This window comes from Tyto alba, unplaced genomic scaffold, assembly GCF_018691265.1.
Source record: "Tyto alba isolate M040663 unplaced genomic scaffold, T.alba_DEE_v4.0 Super-Scaffold_20000042, whole genome shotgun sequence".
Classification (NCBI taxonomy): Eukaryota; Metazoa; Chordata; class Aves; order Strigiformes; family Tytonidae; genus Tyto; species Tyto alba.
This window is the reverse complement of record NW_024881293.1, coordinates 3,305,550-3,324,538: the sequence shown is the minus strand read 5'-3', so window position 1 is coordinate 3,324,538 and position 18,989 is coordinate 3,305,550. Positions and strand designations below refer to the sequence as shown.

General features: G+C 44.0%; 1 protein-coding gene across 1 annotated transcript; it reads left to right on the top strand.

Annotated features, from left to right (window-relative positions):
- The first annotated feature begins 573 nt into the window (after positions 1-573).
- PLOD1 (procollagen-lysine,2-oxoglutarate 5-dioxygenase 1) lies at positions 574-18,943 on the top strand. Its single transcript, XM_042795119.1, has 19 exons — positions 574-858; positions 5,407-5,498; positions 6,002-6,138; positions 7,367-7,530; positions 8,009-8,121; positions 9,835-9,898; positions 11,018-11,115; positions 11,452-11,553; positions 11,669-11,800; positions 12,079-12,200; positions 12,874-12,978; positions 13,423-13,548; positions 14,368-14,509; positions 15,047-15,160; positions 15,439-15,504; positions 15,852-15,956; positions 16,348-16,494; positions 16,808-16,933; positions 17,215-18,943. The coding sequence occupies exons 1-19, from the start codon at positions 777-779 to the stop codon at positions 17,368-17,370; spliced, it is 2,193 nt and encodes a 730-aa protein (XP_042651053.1). The 5' UTR covers positions 574-776; the 3' UTR covers positions 17,371-18,943.
- The last annotated feature ends 46 nt before the right edge of the window (positions 18,944-18,989 follow it).

The window sequence follows — 18,989 nt, the reverse complement described above, 5'->3', positions numbered from 1 at the left end:
GTCTTACATTCACTGCAATATAAAAATGACCCTAAACCCATCTTTTTTTTAAAGGGTGTAATTTTATAAGACACGTTTATTTTCCCTCTTCTCAAAGTCAGGCAGAATAAACTAAAAAAAGATGCATGGATAAGTCATCGGGGCTAGAGCAAGCAATCCCAGCACAAGGACAAAGGGATAAATACGAGACTTCAGAACGTACGTGTGGCCAGAGAAAAGCAGTTTCTATCGCAAACAAGACCACAACAAATTTTGTGTTCCCCGGGGAAGCATGTGCAGTGAGAGGACAGGTGGGAAGAAGGTATTTGATAAGGGCTCCCCGTTTCCAGAGCTGTGCACACCCTCGCTTTGCCTTTTTCAGACCCGACGGCTGTGACCACCATGTGCAGCCCGGCACGCCAGCCCGCTCCTGCTCCCCCGCCTCCCGTTCGCTCAGTGCCGGCTTTTCTCCCTGCAGATCCCTCGGCCGTAACCCCGCACCCCGGGATCACCCCCCCCCCGGCCCCAGCTCTGCATCCCAGCGAGGGGCAGATGTTGCTCCGCTTGGCTCCGAGCGCGGCCCCACGGCTTCCTGGCCCGGCCCCGGCTGCCTCCCCGCCTCTTGCGGAGGCAGCTCGGGAGGAGGAGCCGCCGCCTCCCCGCTTCCTCCGCCCGTCCCCGCCGGGCGGGTCTGGTGCGTGGCACAAGCTCCGGTAGCTCCGGAGCTTTCGAGAGGCGGCGGGTTCCCCCCCGCGGAGCGGCTGCCGGGCCGGGATCCAGCCGGGGAAGTCGCCTCCATGGTGGCTCCGGCGGTGCTGCTGCCCTGGGCGGTGCTGGCGCTGCTCGGGGCGGGGGGCGGCCGCGCCTCCCCGCAGGAAGGTAAGGGGGAGGTGGGGGGTCGCCGGGCGCGGGGGGGGGGACGGAGGGACGGGCACATCGGCTCTGGGTGCCGCCGCTGCCCTCAGCGCCCACGGCAGGGGCTGCCGCTGGAGCCGGCCGCCGGGTCGGGACGCGCTGCACGGGCTGGCGCGGGTGCCCTCCGCACATGCTTCTTGGGCATGTTACCACCCCGGCGCTCCGAGTCGTGCGAGACGAGCCTTGGACATCATTTCATCCCAGGAGAGTACTTGCAGTCCCTTGGGTTGCGTCCCCACCTGGGTCAGCCCTTCCTGCTTCTGAAGTTACACAGCTCAAGATTTAGGTAGCGGCATTTGATCCCAGCCGGGCCAGGCTGTGACCAGAGATTCAGGATGCTCCTAAAATAACATCACTGTCCCCACATCAACAGTTGGTAGGTGCTCTGAGGAGTGGTTGGTAGAGCGGTAGAGGATTAGGGCCACTACGGAATGTCAGCCAGGCTGGCAAAAAGGTTCACACACTGTCGATCTGCCAAGAAGTTTGGATAATTATCACACACTGTTGATCTGCCACGAAGTTTGGATAATTATCTCTGTCTTCATTAGAGAAGTGGCAATTAGGAGGAGAATTCATCTTGTCACCTAGAATATTTCCCATCACAATATGTGACGCTGGTATAATTACCTTTACTATATGTAGTACTTATTATAGTTGATTTGTATCCATGGGATTGTTGGAAGGGGAGTTCTTTAGCTATAGAACTATACAGTGGTGTAACTAACACAAAATAATTTCAGCATTTAGGATAACGGACAAATACAAGTAAGAAAATAATCTCTGTGTGCTATCCTGTCTTCCTTACACCCCTCCAGTCTTCCATGTTTTTAGTAAGGTTTTAGAGCACACTATAGGTACAAAATCGAGTGCTAGGAAAAGAGAATGAGGTATGTTGGTTAGGAAGAGGGATTTGGAATTAACTGCTTTCTGAAGCTATCACTTCTGGGATGGCTCAAACAGAAAAATGCCTTACCTTTTCTGTGCCTCAGCTACCCCAGAGTAATATGAGAATAACGATACCTGTCTTCTCTCTCGTATGTTCTTTTAGATCTCTGCAAAAGCTCTAAGCACAGTTATTTGTAGCTAATGGAATCTTTAAAAGAAAACTTTCATAAACGTAAATTTAATACAGAGCTTATATTACCCACTATTAAATAGTGCAGTGATTTTTTCTGTTTGATCCCTGTATTAATGGTATTCTCTTGGACGCTATCTTAACAGGAAGTGACACAGTAAGATTTCCCAAAGCACAGCCTTGGGATAAATTAATTCCTTGTCCTAAAATGCAGCTGCAGCTGTGCTTTCACTCTAGAGTCAGGGCAGAAGTAAATAACTCTGAAATTTTTTGTTACTGAACTCATCTTGTCACTGATTTTTACTCCTTGTAAAAACTCAGAAGTCTACCCAGTCATTTCACTGGGATGTTTGTATCAGAGTCCCTGTTGCAGTGCTTTGTCCCTACAGGATCCTTTTCACCTATAGTGCTGCAAAACCCTCAAAAAAGTGGTGAATGTCCTCTATTATTCTACAGATGGAAAAACAGAGGACTAGCAAGATTGGCTCCCTGTTGCATAGCAGAGCTAGCAGTATGGCCCAGCTCCCCTCGTTCCTAGTCCAGAGTTTGCTTCGTTAACCACGTACCGTAAGCAGCCATACCGTTATTAAATATATTTATACGATTTCTAATTGTCAGCATGGCCCAAGGAGTCTCTGAGCCCAGGAGACCCATCTTAGCAGAACAGGCTATCATTTCTACATATGAAAAGTAACTGTGACATGGAAAATAGGGAAGCATAAATCTGCTTTTGGAGGTTTTAAAATGCCTGAACGTCATACTGAAATTAAAAGGGTTTACTGTTCTGTTTCTGGAAATACCTATCATCAGCTGCACCAGTGTTCAGCAAAATCTTCAGGAAAGAGAAAAAAGGGTTAAAGGAGACTGAGCGGGGGGGGGGGGGGGGGGGGGGGGGGGGGGGGCGCAGCATAGCTCAGCACAAGCTTCTAGTACTGGACTGAAGGAATGTCTCATGGGATGGAAAACTCTCGCTGCTGCAGATATTTCTCAGAGCAGAAACGGAGCTTAATGTCTCATGGCGTCCTAACCCTGCAGACCAGTAATGAGAAGGGATTCTCTAACTTGGAGTTCTGGTGGGGAGGTTAATTGTCTCTGTGCTGGCTTTTCCGTGCTCTGATGAGGTCACACAGTGCACGGTGAAACCTTTTCTGTCTTGGAAATAGGACACTGCTTCCTGTTCTTCCCTGTGAAGCTTCAGCTCTCGGATCTTGTCCAGCAAACTTCTGGCAGACATATCATAAACTGTTTGTTGCTTTCTTGGGGTGGTGGCATGAAAATGAATTGGTGATCTATTTAATGTGAGATGCCTGAGAATTCAGGCTGAAATAATTGAGTATCAGTCAGGCTCATTTCTCTCTTATCATTATCATACACTTTCTTCTGTCTTTTAAGTACAAGAATTTGATGTTTGTCTTTACATTCCTCTCTGGCAAGCTCACATTTGCCCCCTTTCATCGGCAGTATGATCTTCACCTTCTCAGAAACCATGAGCTCAGAGCTATCTAATAAAGCCGCTATGGTTTTCTGCATGCCATCGTGTGGCTAGAAACTTTAATGTACAGCTTTAACATACTCCCTGAGGAGATACATATTTTACTCATTTGCTTGCACCCTCTGACTGGACAGGAGACAAGGAGCTGGAGTGTGCTGGAGGAGCTGGATTAGGAATGTACTTCATACATCTAAAAATCTGCCTTTAAAAACTGCACAAATGCAGCATTCGTGTTCTTTTATTTGTCATTCCTTTTGTCTGTCTGTTAGATCATCTAACAAAATACAATTAGAGCTGACCATCTATTGACTATTCTCAGTCTCTCCTCTCTTTATTCTGATGCAGGTAATGGATTTTAGGAATTACCTTGGGAACATCCTCTTTCTTCCTATCTTGGAGTCTTATGTTTATTTTTCACTTTTGCTGCCTTTGTTAGGTCTATCTAGGACTCCAGCTCCTAGATCCTTCCTAAGATCAGACAGAATATCAGTTTGGGTACACTAAGAAGATGCATCTGGTACGTCCATTGAAAAAAATATTGTTCCAAAAGAAGCCTACTCAAGCCAAGAAAATGTGCTTTCAGTTTTTCCTGGTATTTTCTGATGTTAAAATTAGATGGCTGGGATTCATATTTAAGCACTGTTGCCAGAGCCTATACAAATTCCTTCTTAAGCAAAAGTGTTAAGATGAAGTATAGCATTTAATCATTACAATGAGGAAACCAGAGCTTCCACATAAAAATCCTATTCAGGTGGTACTGCAGAGAAACTTCTGAAAGAGAACTTCAGGATTTAGCTTTGTCATTTTTAAGGGACTGGATATGAAAAGGAAGTTTGGGAGGAGAATGTAAACAAAGTTATGTCAGAGTTTAATTCACATTGTGTACGTATGAAAAAAATCTGGAAAACACCTCAGGAATGCAGTAGAAAATTGGAGCAGCCATGGAGAGGGAATAATAACATTCAGCCTAATTTTGGTCTTCCCTATACACAGGCAATGCTGAGTGACAAAAAAGGAACTCTGTGGGGAAGAAGAAGCTAATTACACTAAATGGATGACTTCCAAATGGGCATTTTGCAGTAGTTCCATTTTTTATCTTCAAGTTTAATTTCCTTCATACTCGTATGTGAGAGAAGAGAATTGTAGCTTTCAATAGCAGAGCAAAAAAACACTTAATACATTATATTTTCTTTTTCTAGCTCATAATTCAGGTAATGAAATTGTATCTTTACATAATCTCTGATTTTATACCCAGGACCAAGTTCTAATCTGTGAAGGAACAGTCTTGCTTGTGCTGCAATTAGTTTCGGATTCTTCAAACACTGAAATTTGAGGGCACCTTTGCCATGTTCTGTTCCTGTGGTAGTTTCTCCAGTAAAACATTGGCTGCATCCATGCTTTCTTTTTTCTACCCTCTACGAATCTTTGATGAGTTGGTGCCAAGAAAATCCAGGCAGCAAACAAGTAGCATTTGAAGCTGGTTTTCTTCTTGAGGTTGAAGCTTTGTGGGCAGTGAGAACACCTATAGTGCTTAACATCGTGGAGAGTCAAGATAATTGGGTGAGGTGTAAGCAAGCTGTTTTTTTCTCAGTAGGACATGGTAGCTCCACAGCTAGACCACCTCCCTTGCCTGATTTAAAATGAACCTGGATATCTGGCAATGTCATATAGAGCAGATGTAACCCGTGTCCATGAACAGCAGTGACTATTTGTGCAAAAGTTGGGACTCCTGGATTCTATTGCTGGATTCATGATCAATTTAATGTACTGGGGAAAGTACTGGGGAAGTGACTTCCCTTTGTCAAATCTGTCAAGTACCTTTAAGTCTATTGATCCCTGCTTTGGCTCAGTATCTGATAGTAAAGCCTCTTTGTTATGTTTGGAACAGCAGGTTGTGAAAACAACGCAAGTTGACTGTGTCTCTCATGCTTTCTCCTGTATGCAGAAAACCTGCTGGTCCTTACTGTTGCCACCAAGCAGACTGAGGGATTCCAGCGCTTTAGAAGATCAGCCCGCTTCTTCAACTACAAAGTCCAGGTGATGGCTAGCAGCCTCAGTCGTGGTTGGTCAAAGGGAATTTTGAACTGTGGAAGGGATGTGACTTGTCCACAAAGTGATTAAATAAAAGTTCAAGAGAGGACACACCTACTCAGCTGGCTGAAAAATACTGTGACTGGGGCATTTCTGCAGCAGTCTGTTATTCCCTCCTGAGTGTTGGCTTGAGACGAAAATCATAACTCCTGCTCAGGGGGCCCCATGGCACTTTTCCATTGCAATGCCAAAACACACAGTACAGAGCGTGCTCCTGTCCCTGTTGCTGACAGCCCTTTGTTACTGTGCTACATGTTACTCTGTCCGTCCCAGAGAATGCTGCAAAGGCTGGCACGTATACCTAGTCCGTCTGTCCTGATGCTGGTTCTTCTGTTGTGATTTGCACTGGGAATTACCAGGACTAGTAAGGTTGTGGGATCTGGTCCTTTCCTGTGAGTCTTGCTGGGAAAGTGTCATGTTCAGTAGACCCTGTGCCTGTTGTTCTTTAGGTGCTGGGGCTGGATGAGGAATGGCAGGGTGGAGATGACGAGAAGCCAGCAGGAGGTGGGCAGAAGGTCCGTCTCTTGAAATCAGCTTTGAAGCAGTATGCGGATAAGGAAGACTTGATCATCCTTTTTGTAGAAAGGTAATGGGTTGGAAAGTATTTGCCATGAACTGAATCATAAGGCTGTTTGGACAGGTTCTTACTGAGAAGAAATTAACTGTGAAGCAGATTGCTTTTGGAAGGTGTGTCCTGTGTCCAGACCTCCTCCTTTTTTTCCCCCCCCTGAATTCTCTGCAGTTGCTTGAGAGTTGCTCAGAGCTGCATCCGTGGCAGTTGGGAAGGTCTGATCAGAAGAGGCTGATTCCAACTCTTGCATAAAGTTGATAGCATTATACCTGTTTCTGCCAGGGTGGAATTTGGCTGCCTCTGCAGAGAATGAGCAGACAATTTGTCTGGATCTAGGCAGGCCTTTCTTACCAGAATTATTTGTTTTATAAGGTGAGACAGGCTGCAATACAATCCTGAGAGCCAAGAATTAGTCTGCCAGCGAAATGTGAAGAGGGAAAAGGACAGTTTAGAGACTCAATGTCTTTTCCTATGCCCAGCAGCAGTTGGGCTGGGATCCCTGTATCTGCCTCTAGCTCCCGTGGCAGGGAGATCGTCTTTTGCAGCTCTGAGTGTCTACATGTATTTAGAGAAGTTGTGAATGATTAATCTCTGGAACTAGCAACTTTTTCACTCACCAGAATGAGTCTGAAGTCTTCAGGTTCTCTTGCAGAAAATGCAAGTCTCATTCTGGGAGTGTCACCTGAGAATTAGTCAGTTCTACCAAGTACTGAAGAGAGAGCGGCTGGAGTGCAGCTTCCGGTGACTAGTGTCCGGTATAGGTTCCTCCTGAAGATTTGCAGACAGCTCAATGGAGAGTAGCAGGATGCCAAAAGATTTGAAAAGCATGACCTGTGGGCTTGTTTAATCTAGAAATGAATGTCAGAGTAATGCTTCCTCCAAGAAGTATGAAGTTATTACAGTGAGGACACCAGGGCTTCACAGTTCCAACGGGGGAAAAGCAAGAAGCGATCAGTGTGTTTTACGGCTTGGAAGATTTGTTTTTATCATCAGTGAAAACTTTGTAACAATAAGTTGCCCCAAGCTAGTGTGAAATCTTCTGCAGTGGAAAGTAACACCTTCTACTCAATGAATAAGATTGCATTTTAATTAGCTATAATTATGACCAAAAATGTAATACTATGAAGCAGAACTAAAAGAAAGGGATTCCTAAATAATTATCTGTTTCTAGAAACATTTTACACTGACATGTCTTTCTGACTCCATTCCTTTCTGTCCCTTTCTTGTGTGTCTCTTACTCTAGTTATGATGTACTCTTTGCGTCGGGTCCCGCAGAACTGCTGAGGAAGTTCAAACAGGCCAAGAGCAAGGTGGTCTTCTCAGCAGAGAACTACATCTATCCTGACAGAAAATTGGAAGCCAAGTACCCCCAGGTGCGAGATGGAAAGCGCTTCCTGGGTTCTGGAGGTAAGATGCAGAATCTTCTTTTAGCCGAGAATCTCTCAGAAGGAGCAAAGGACTGGGTGTGGAAAGCATCTTTATAGAAGATGGTGCAAACTGAAGCCCTGTACATAACTGGCCATAATGGAAAGACTAACAGCGCTCCTGTCCTTTACCTGCAGGAGGGAACATAGCTATGGATTGCTTGTAGAGGATAGGAACCTGCTCCCTGTTCCTTCTCCTTTTTCAGTGAGACTTGTCATTCAGGGTGTGGGTATCTGGGCTTTTCTGATGCTGAAGATTACAGGTTTGATCCTGCTGTCATTCCGTGTTGGGAAGTTCAGTCTATACATGCCTTTGCTGAAAGCTGGTGTACCTCTGCAGCAACACAGGGTAGAGTGAGACTTTGTGTAAAAGAAGTGAGAGTATGTGTATACAGGAGTACTTCTCTTTTTTTTTTTTTGTTTGTCTGGGTTGAAACACCTTTTCATACTTATTCCCACAGGCTTCATAGGTTATGCTCCAAATCTGAAGAAGCTTGTGGAGGAGTGGAAAGGACAGGATGATGACAGTGACCAGCTCTTCTATACGAATGTCTTCTTGGATCCAGAAAAAAGAGTAGGTGTAGCTAGATTCTTTGATTAGGAGGAGTTATCTGAGAAGCATTGCTGTTAATCCTCTGTGCAGTATCCCTGTTGACAGTAAAATAAGTTGATCAGATATCTTAGTTACTGTTCTGGCATCCTTACATGGAAAAGGCCAGGTCTAATTACCCTTTTCCCTTCTGAAAATTTGCATTCTAGCCACTACTCCTTTGTTCTGTTATTAGAAGTTTTTATCTTTAAGCTTAAAATGTGACTGGGAAGATAGATGTCTTAAAAAAAAGTCTTTCTGGAAACTCATACCAGTATCTGTATGTGCTGATGTTTAAAGCTATTGAGTGTGGCCGAACTAACCTGCCCCCTCCCAAGGGATGTGAAACCCAGACTTTAAGTCTGTATCTTCCCTGCAGAGTGCTGTGATGACTTAGAGGTATCCAACAGACCACTAAAGTACTTTTTAGGTAAGGGGGCAGATGAGGCCTGAGCAGATTCGAGGTGATGAAAGGGACTAAGGGTCATAGCCTTTTAACCACTGTTGTGCCACAGGACAGGGACCGCAGGCATCACAATGGGTAGCCCTGCAGGAACAAGGAGGCTGCCACTGCCTTCAGCAAACACCTCCAGGTCCTGGCCAACAAAATCTGTGTCAGCCAATGTAGTGTGCCACATAACATCATACAGAAGCCTGGAGTGGACCCTGGAAGCATCATTGCCATTCCAGCACCATGTGGTGCACTGGCCAAATCATTCACCCCATAGGATGATTCTGCTTCTGCTGTCCCTGCCCAGTTCTGCATTATGCAGTGCAGTCTGTCCCCGAGGGACACCACAAATGCATGAGAACTAAGAAGTCAAATTGTAACAGTAAAGTCAAGCACAAACATTAGAAATAGGAAACTGCTTTCAGACTGATTAGAGAAGGGGTTGCACTTTTTCACCAGCAAGGCTGTTAAAAAATTCAGAACAGCTGCACTTTTTTACTTCCCCAAATCTGAATGTGGCCCATGATATTTTAGCATGAACAGTTCCTTTAATATTCTCATCTGCAGTTCTGGCCCTGTGCCACACAAAGTCTGAGTAATTCCACTGACTTGGCATTTAGACAGCGGATGTTAGCACCCTGCTGTCCTTTCCAGTAATCAACCTTAACGGATGCCTGGAGGGATGCTGAACTCTGTTAAGTCAGAGCTGTATTTTAGTCTTGACAAAAATCCAGTCAGAGTGTGACTTGCAGCAGGGGATAAAAACAAAGATTGCACAAGCTGGCTGTGCACCCTTACTGTGTTTCGGTTTGACACCAGTACTTGGGGCAGCACTTGGGGTAACGCTTGCCCTGTGGATAGATGGCAAGAAACTGTCTTCACAGCAGATGTTTTTGCTATCTTGGCATTCCTGCATATTATACGTGGGTTTTATATGACTGTGCTGCAAGTGTGCTTTATTAATATGCTGCGCTTTATTATTGGCATACCCACAGCAGCTTTAAAATGTTTATTTGCATGGTTTTGCCTAATACTATATGTTTAAATTGTCTTAGAATATATCTAATTGTCCTAGATTCAAATTAAATTGAGGATTATCTGGGATTGTTTTAAGCTTCAGAGCCTGGAGAGTATGGAAATGATTATAGGAATGTGATATATCTTCACTCAGCATACGGTCTTTCATGTGTGAAGAATGGATGCCCACTTGTGTTCTAATTAAGGTTATTTATCTCATTCTTTTAAAGGAAAGTATCAATATCAGTCTAGACCAAAGAAGCCGGATCTTCCAAAACCTAAATGGAGCCTTAGGTAAGGTGGAAGAATGAAGCTCATTTCTCCTTGGAATGCAACTGCATGTTGACACCAGAAATAAAGTTGTGGCTGAAGGGATTAAATTTCAGAAATTCCTGTCCCTGCAGAATAAGCTTCAGTAAAAAGCTTCTGACAGAGTTCTGGGATTTATTTGAAGTTCCACTTTGACCAACTAGGTTCTTGCAATTCCCTCTTCACCTGGGGGAATGCAGGTCAGGTTTTACACCTCATTGCCACTTTGATCTCCAAGCATGTCAGAATGCATTGGCCTTGGGGATTGAAACAGGGAGGGACTTTCAGTGCAAGTAACAACACATAACCCTGCCTAGGGCTTGCCTGTCTTTCTGCTTCAGAACTGTGTCTGGAATGCCACAGAAGGTGAGATGCAGCCAGATACTGCCTGTGAGCACTCACTGACCATGCCAGGCTTCTGACCTGACCTGCTGATTGATTGATTTTGCTAGTCCTGGCAAAAGTGATTCACTGACTCACCTGACACGACTGTTTTCAGTTTATAGTCTTGCACCATTCCATCTTTATTCCAGTCAGGTAAAGAATGATAACGACAGTCAAGTTTTTGGCTCCTGTGCTCACTATAACAATGATAGGCTGGAGCCTGGGTCTGTACTAGTGTTTTCCAAAGGATTTTGTGTGGTTGTGTTGAGGAGACATCTTGATGAGATGATCTGTGCTGGGAGAGTGGACTTTTGTCAGGGGTGAAAAAGAGAGACAGCAGGTGCCTAGAATGCTTAGGTGCTAACCTGAGTCCTCCCTGGCCGTTAATAACTGTTCCTTGCTGCACAATTTGTCAATGCCAGTTTTGAAAGCCTGTTTCAGTGTGGCTTCTTCCAGTTCCCAGTAGAAGGTGTATTTGTCATCCCAGAAAGCTCCATTCTTTGTCCAACTTCTCATCCATCCTCCTGTTACCTTATAGGATCATTTTGAACATTTTTTTCTCCTTTTTGGGTATGGTCTGTCACCCTTAAACTACTTGTGCGTGGTTATCTACTTCCATGCTTTCACCTTTCAGCAGTTGTTAAATAGAAATGAGGGATTGTGCTGCTAATTATCAATAAAAGCCTTCCTCTGGTAACATGATGGCAATGTAATTTCCAGATGAGGTAGTTCTGAAGTTTGAAAACTCACGAGTGAGAGCAAGAAACTTGTTATATGACACTCTGCCTGTGGTGATTCATGGAAATGGACCCACCAAGGTAAGTGAGCATCCTGAGAGAAAGGTTTGGTATGTATTTGTTGCAAAGTAACCCTTTGGGCTCAAGTGTATCATGTTACCATCTTCCCATATATTGACATTCCCTTTTTGCATTTGTATTTGAGAAACTATAAGTAATCCAGGCCCATAGCAGCAAGATGGGTCTGGTTCAAAGATCAGTGTGTAATTTGACCCTCAGGCTGTCATGCTTTTCAGATTCTTTAGTCCAAGAAGAAGGTAAATGAAGTTCTGATGAAATGTGATCCTATACTGGGAGTGGATGCAAAGAAACTCCTCTGCCCTGCAGTGCAATAACATGGAAAATTGCCTTTTGCAGCTGCAGCTGAACTACCTAGGAAACTACATTCCTCAAATATGGACATTTGAGACTGGCTGCACTGTGTGTGATGAAGGTCTGCGAAGCCTCACAGGGTTTAAGGTAAGGCTGATGTTTATTCAAAGCTCTCGAGACAAGTCTTACAATTACAATGGGATCTTATGTGTCTGATGTGGTACATGAGCCACCACTTATCTCCTCTTCTCACTGAATGTAGGATGAGGCATTGCCAATGATTCTGGTTGGCATTTTCATCGAGCAGCCCACCCCATTCCTCTCCCAGTTTTTCTTGCGACTTCGTAACCTTCATTACCCAAAGCAACGAATTCAGCTCTTCATTCACAACCATGTAAGTAAAGTTGGCCTCTGATGGTCTTAGCAAATGTGGGGAAAATGTATACCTCCTCCTGTACTCTAGGCACCTTGGCAACCTTTGACTAGACTTCAGGCTCCGTAATCCCAGTGCTTATCTGTAATGTCACCTATACGATAGCTCTGTCCAGCTGTACAGATGTGGAAGTAGGAAGAGCTGTTGCTCATCTGGCTTGGCATTTTCAAGAACAGGAAGCTGAGCAGCCTGGGATGAGCCCATCTTATCTGGTTTTCCTTATTTTTCCTTTGGCATAGGAGCAACATCACTCGATGCAGGTGGACTCTTTTGTTAAAGAGCACGGCAAAGAATATCTTGCTATCAAAGTGATTGGACCAGATGATGAGGTGGAGAATGCTGAGGCACGTAACTTGGGCATGTAAGTGAAGAGGCCATACATGATGGCTAGCAGAATCAGCCTGTCTCCTAAGGCAGTCTGTTTTTTCTGAGGATCATCACTGTCGAGTGGATGCTTCACTTCTTTCAGTCACCCTTTTCTTTCAATTTACCTAGCATTAACTCCCCATGCTCATTTTATATTGGAAAAAAAATTGACTTTGATACCAGCCCCCTTTCTCCAATTTCAGAAACAAAGTTCTCACTGGTCCTTTGCTCTGTTGGAAGGATAGCCCTGTACCTCCCACCCTCATCAAGCAGTCTGTATGCCCAGTCACAGATCACAAAGAATATGCACCTTTAAAGAGGTGTGTAGTAGTAAACCCAAGAGCTAGTGGCAGGCTATCTTCCTGACTGTGATCAGGAGGTGTGAGTTTGAGCTCAGGTCTGGATAAATGGGAACCTCTTCATTTTGAGCTGAGAAAACAGTTTGTTAAATGTGATTTTGGCTGTGGCTCAGTGTCTGCTATTGGATACTGAATCTGATGTGCTTGTACTATGCTAGCTCTCTGAGTTGTTACATTAAACTGAACTTTTCTGAGCACACAGAAGAAAACCTTTAGACTACAAGGTGAAGGAATTCCTGGTGTTCTGTCCCTTGTCTTTCTGTGTTTTAGGAGGATTTTAGTGTGACTTTTCTTGTTCTTTGGCTATAGGGATTTGTGCAGAAAGGATCCTGACTGTGACTATTACTTTAGCCTGGATGCTGAGATAGTTCTGAAGAACACAGAGACTCTAAGGATCCTGATCGAACAGAACAAGTGAGTTCTTTGGTTTGAGCTATCCTTAGTGATAATCTTTCACAAGAAGAATAGAGTGAGCTCTTTTATCACTGAGATGTGTAAGGCTCTAGGAGAACTGCGTCAGAGGTGGAATGTTAGACAAACACCTCCTATTTGGTCTTTTTTTACTGTAATAGTAATTCCTGGATTTTAGGCAGTGGGTGTAAATCACCCCTAGTTTTGTCTTTATAGTTGCTAGAACAAATTGGATTCTAAGAGACCTGCTGTAGGGTGCAGTTAGAGAGGAGATTGTGACCATATTTGCCCTTATGCGGAATTTTATTCCAGCAGAGTTAACAGAAGCAGCAATTCTGTAAGTGAGGGAGAACTCTTATGGTCCTGTGGTTTATAAATATTTTCTTTTTTTTTTTTTCCTGTGGTAACATCCTGTCCTGCAAATCCTTTTTTCTTCTGTGCTCACAGGCTGGTGATTGCCCCGCTGGTAAGCCGTCATGAGAAGTTGTGGTCAAATTTCTGGGGAGCGCTGAGCCCTGATGGATACTATGCCCGCTCAGAAGATTATGTGGATATTGTTCAAAGGCGGAGGGTGTGAGTATGCAAAGAGAGCTTCTTATTGATATAATCCCTCAAATGTAAAGCTTGCTGCAGCACATTATCATCAAACTATCTAATGTCAGAGAACAGGAGAGGACAACTGTCTCTGTGTATAGAAAAGGAAAAGAAATCCCTACTCCCATTTGGAAGCTGCTCTGTGTCCTTCCCTGAGCAGAGACGATACATACTTTGGGCAGATTTTCTTATGACCAGAGTAAGGGTTTCAGAGTCCTGACTCTGCTGAAATCACTTCATCTTACTCATGTAGTGCTTTCCCAGCTGTGGATTATAGTTAGTGTGATCCTTAAAATTTTGTAAAGTGCTGTTTAATATTTATCAGATAGTCTTCATAAAATACCAGGTGACCCTTGAATGAAAGACTCACAAAATATAGTTGTTGGTTTATTCATATTCTTGAGGGGCCCTCATTTTTTTAGGCCATTATATGTGCAATAAATTCTGGAAATCAGCTTATGCAGTTTTGGCTGGTTCAGTTTTTTTAAATCACTGAAAAAAAAAATGTTGGTCTCTCTGGGAAGAGATTCAAACCATTATGTCCCTAGCAAAAACACACAGTAGCAATTAATTGCTTTCACAGTGGACTAGCATTTGCGCAGCTTAAAAGCTCCAGGCAATATAAGTGATTTTTCCTGGAATGACAATCCCTATTGGCATGGTTTCTCCCTACTGTTCTGAGCTGGCTCATTTAGGCAAGCCTGGCTGATACTGCAGTGCTGCCTGCCATCCCGTCAAGTCCAGCAGTTTCTGTCTTAGTGGTATTTCAAGTGTTACTCTCCTACCCCTGTGTTTCAGCGGGCTTTGGAACGTGCCCTACATCAGCAGCGTTTACATGGTTAAAGCCAAGGCTCTGCGGTCAGAGTTTGTCCAGGGAGATCTCTTCCACAGTGGCAAGCTGGATGCTGACATGGCTTTCTGCCACAATGTTCGAAATCAGGTCAGTCAAGGAGAGAGAAGCTGGCAGGGGGAGAACTGCATGCCAGGGTCGAGGTGACAAGATTAAGTAGTTTCAAGGCATTCAGCTTTGCCGGGGCATGGGACAGAATGAACTGGCATTATTCAGTACTGTGCAGACTTGGAACAGTGTGAGATTTCTGTCTTGCTGTGAAACCACAGTGCCAGGGGGGACCACTAAATGTGGATAAGATTTTTGTTCTTGGGCATATTCAGGGGTGTTCTAAATGGGGTTGATGGGGTAAGAAGGAAGAACCGAATCTCACAGCAGCTGCTCTGCTCTGCTCCCAACACTGGCTGACAAGAGGCATGGAATTACTGGGTTTGCCTATGACCTTTCACAGTTCCTCATGTCCAGGGTGGAAATTAAACTGAAGGCCCACAGGAGAAAGAATGAGTAAATGAACAACGTGGTCAGAGCTGTCATCACTGGGGATCTGTCCAGTGCTTATATTTCGTAGTGGCTCACAGAAATGTGAGGCCTGGGAACAAAGCTTGACTGTTTCCCTCTGTCCTGCAGGGAGTCTTTATGTACCTGACAAATCGACATCAGTTTGGACACATACTGTCACTGGAGAATTATCAGACAACTCACCTCCACAATGACCTCTGGCAAATATTCAGCAATCCCGAGGTAAGATAACCTTCATGCTCAGCAGGCTTAGCAGTGTAGCATGTGAAGATTTCATGACTAGCTTCACCAGTAAGGAAGGTCCAGGGGCTTTGTAATAGTAATGTCTCTCAGGTGGAATGAAAAGCATAGTCACAGAATTTAAAGAGAGGGTATTTCTGTGATTCATAACATCTGGACCTTCAAAGCCTGTGAAATACTGCTGCACGAGTGGCTGGCCTTTCATTGCCTCTTTAACCAGCCCCTACAGAAGTGACTGCTTTCCTTATCTTTTACTGCAGGACTGGAGAGAAAAGTACATCCATGAAAACTACACAGCAGCTCTGAAAGGAAAATTGGTAGAAATGGTAAGAAAACATCGCTCTTATCCATCAGAATGGGAGATTAGCATCAGGACAATGCTTGTTTCATCATTATGGTCATTCTCAGGAATATGCAGTTAAGCATTACCTCATAGTCTTTCAAATCCAGAGGAAACATGACCTTGAAAGTATTTTTTAGAGCCAAATCATTCTAGAAGTACATCTCCAGCTCTCTTAAGTGGGGCACATAAATCAGAAGACAAATTTCTGTCCTCAATATTTTAGTTACTTTCTACTTAAACTAATTCAATCTACCCTCAGTTTAGTCTTACTCCTTTTGCCTCAAGCACCTGTCCTTGTTTCTGCTGTTCTCACCTATCCACTTCCTGCAGCCCTGCCCAGATGTGTACTGGTTCCCCATATTCACTGACACTGCCTGTGATGAGCTGGTGGAAGAAATGGAACATTATGGCCAGTGGTCTACAGGTGACAACACGGTAAGAAAAAACAGGAGCTTTTTGCTTTCTGTGTCACACCATTACCCATGCATATTCGGTGACAGCAGTGCCTCCTGTAGGAAGGCATTAGATCCCACAGTTAAAGCAGGAAACTGGAGACAATACTCTAATTTTGCTCATGATCAACTCTGATTTTGCACTGGTTCTTGAATGTGAATTAGTTTTTCTGAGCCCACATTAGTGTTCTCTGAAGCTACAGTGTTCAGCCCTTCTGATGGTAATATTGCTTACCTTAGATTTTAATTATTGTTTGAAATGAGTTTTCCATCCTGGAAATTCTGATAAATAAACGTCATATCTATTTGTAATTACCAGGAGCAACAAGTCCAAGGTTCCCATCCTTATGCGTATTTTCATGATTCTATTTCAGGACAGCAGAATACAAGGAGGATATGAGAACGTCCCAACTATTGACATACACATGAACCAAATTGGCTTTGAAAGAGAATGGTATAAGTTTCTTCTGGACTATATTGCACCCATCACAGAGAAACTGTACCCAGGATACTATACCAAGGTATGTATACCTTAGCATCAAAACTCATGGTCAGCTGAGCATCTCCTCCCGTTGCAACTTTATGAAAAGCCTGCTAGAATCCTTTAGCAACATGCATACTATTTCCTAGTGTGGAGGAACTGACCCTGGAGTATGACATAAGTATATGCATCAGGAAATATGCAGTTTCCCAGTGACATTCTCCTGTCTTATTGCTGCCTTTCTCTCTTAGCAGTGGGATGCAATTTAAATATTACACCCTGCTCTGCAGCTCAGTAGCCAGTAACTACTATAGCCCTGTAACAGATGTGCACTTTGTTCTTCTCTCCTGCAGACTCAGTTTGAGCTAGCCTTTGTGGTTCGCTACAAACCTGATGAGCAGCCCTCTTTAATGCCCCATCATGATGCTTCCACCTTTACCATTAACATTGCTTTGAACCGAGTTGGAATAGACTATGAGGTAAGTTTTTGCCAGTGTGTCAAGAATGCAGTAACAGCCTTTGGAGAAGTCCAGGCAGCTGAAAACCCTTTCCTTATCCATATCTGGCTTCTTCACACTAAGGATTGCAACTCAGGACTGGGCTAGGGTAAAAAGAAGATTTTTAAATGCATCAGAACACAGGAGAACCCCCCCCAAACACCTTCTCACACTTTCAGAAAGGCTGCCGGGAAAAGGCAGAAACCCTTCCCCTAGAGGTGCTTTTACCAAGCTGATGTGTCTCTCTGTTTTGTTTCCATCAGGGAGGGGGCTGCCGGTTCCTGCGCTACAATTGCTCCATTCGAGCTCCACGGAAAGGGTGGACCCTGATGCATCCAGGACGCCTGACCCACTATCATGAAGGTCTTCCGACCACCAAAGGAACCCGTTATATCGCAGTGTCCTTTCTTGACCCCTAGAGCCATTCTTCACAGGAAGGACCTTTCCCTGGCCCTGCTCACTGCTGACTTTGAGTGGAAACAGGGAATGCTGCTGAGAGTTTCTAAGGCATTGATCAAAGCTATTTGGATATTGGTTTTTAACAATATTTTAAGACTCCACTACTGGAAGATCTCCCTCTCTGATACTGCAGGTAATATCTAGGAATATTGCTGTAGAATTTGGAAGGAGATTTTGTGCCTTCATTTTTGATTCTGCTCCTCATCCACTGTTTCTTGGAAATGCGATTTACTTGAACCTTCACTGGTTGGTTGGCTTTACAAAAAATGCTTTCTTGGACTGGAAATCCAGCTTTTTGGAGGCAAGGCACAAGATCTCTCCAGGTAGCTGGAAGCCCATTTTCATTCACAGCATATACGGGACTGGACTTTAGACAATAATTCCTGGATACTATTCAAAATATAAACCAGTCAGGGAGCTGACTCCACAAGTCATAACAGTTAAATGTCATACCAGATGAAACTCTGAAGATCATCTGATTCCTTACCTCTTTGCAGTCCTTGGAAGCATATCACGAAGTTCAAAGCAGCAGCAGTGACAATATAGGTGCTTCCAGTTAGCTAAAGGAAGGTCCACTAGTGATACTTTACCTCTGGAATTAGACTGAAGAGATAAAAGATAGTCTCCCTATCTTCTATTACTGCAGCTAAAAGGAGCACCCAGACAAATTCAGACCATGTTGGTATGCATAGATAAAATTGAAGAATGGGAAGTCTGAGAACAACTAAGTCAGGAGGGCTCCACTGCTGAATTGTCCCAGTTATATCCTATGTTAAGACTGTCAAAAGCTTTAATCAATCTCTGGATAACAACCCAGAGGCCTCAGTGGTCTTTGTTGGCCTTATTCCTGTTCTCAGAGATTGTTTTGATTATTTTCTTCGCATCAAATTTGAATGGGCCATCAAAGAGCTGTTCTCTGGTACTTAGAGAAAATCATTAGTCATTGTTTCTATTATTTGAAATTCCAAACCAAAACACTCCACTGCAGACAATTTTCCAGTGGGGTTGAGGCTGATAGAAATGAGTGATTGGAAAGTGCTGATTGTGGTGAGCTGGTAGGTATGAAAATCTGTTTAGACTAGACCCATGGTTAGAGAGAAGAGGGGAGAAACCTTTTCTGATGTTGCCTGTGAAATACCTGCTCTGTTTATCAGACACCCATTATGCTCTGGGTCTGCCAGACTAGCATGTTTCACAAGCAGTAAATTCACATTGTGATTGTTCTTAGGGAAAAAAATCTTCCTCTTAATTCTCTGTGTCTCCTTCTACTAATTGTCAGGTGTAGAGCCCCTTCATCTAAGACGGTTGCATTAATGCAGGCAGAATAGCTTTAGGCATGTAAATTCTGGCAGGGAACTTTATACCATTTGAATGGACCTGAGGAAGGGAACATAGACCTTTTTCCACTGCTTTCCATGCACTTTTTAGGTCTGTTTCAAGGCTACACAGTCATACAAGCCCAAGGGAGAAGAATCCAGGCAGGGACAATCGGTTTGAAAAGTAAAACAATAATAAATACTGTTACGTGTGAAATCCTGATCTATCTGTTACCAAATGGAGGGACATGATAGGCCAATCA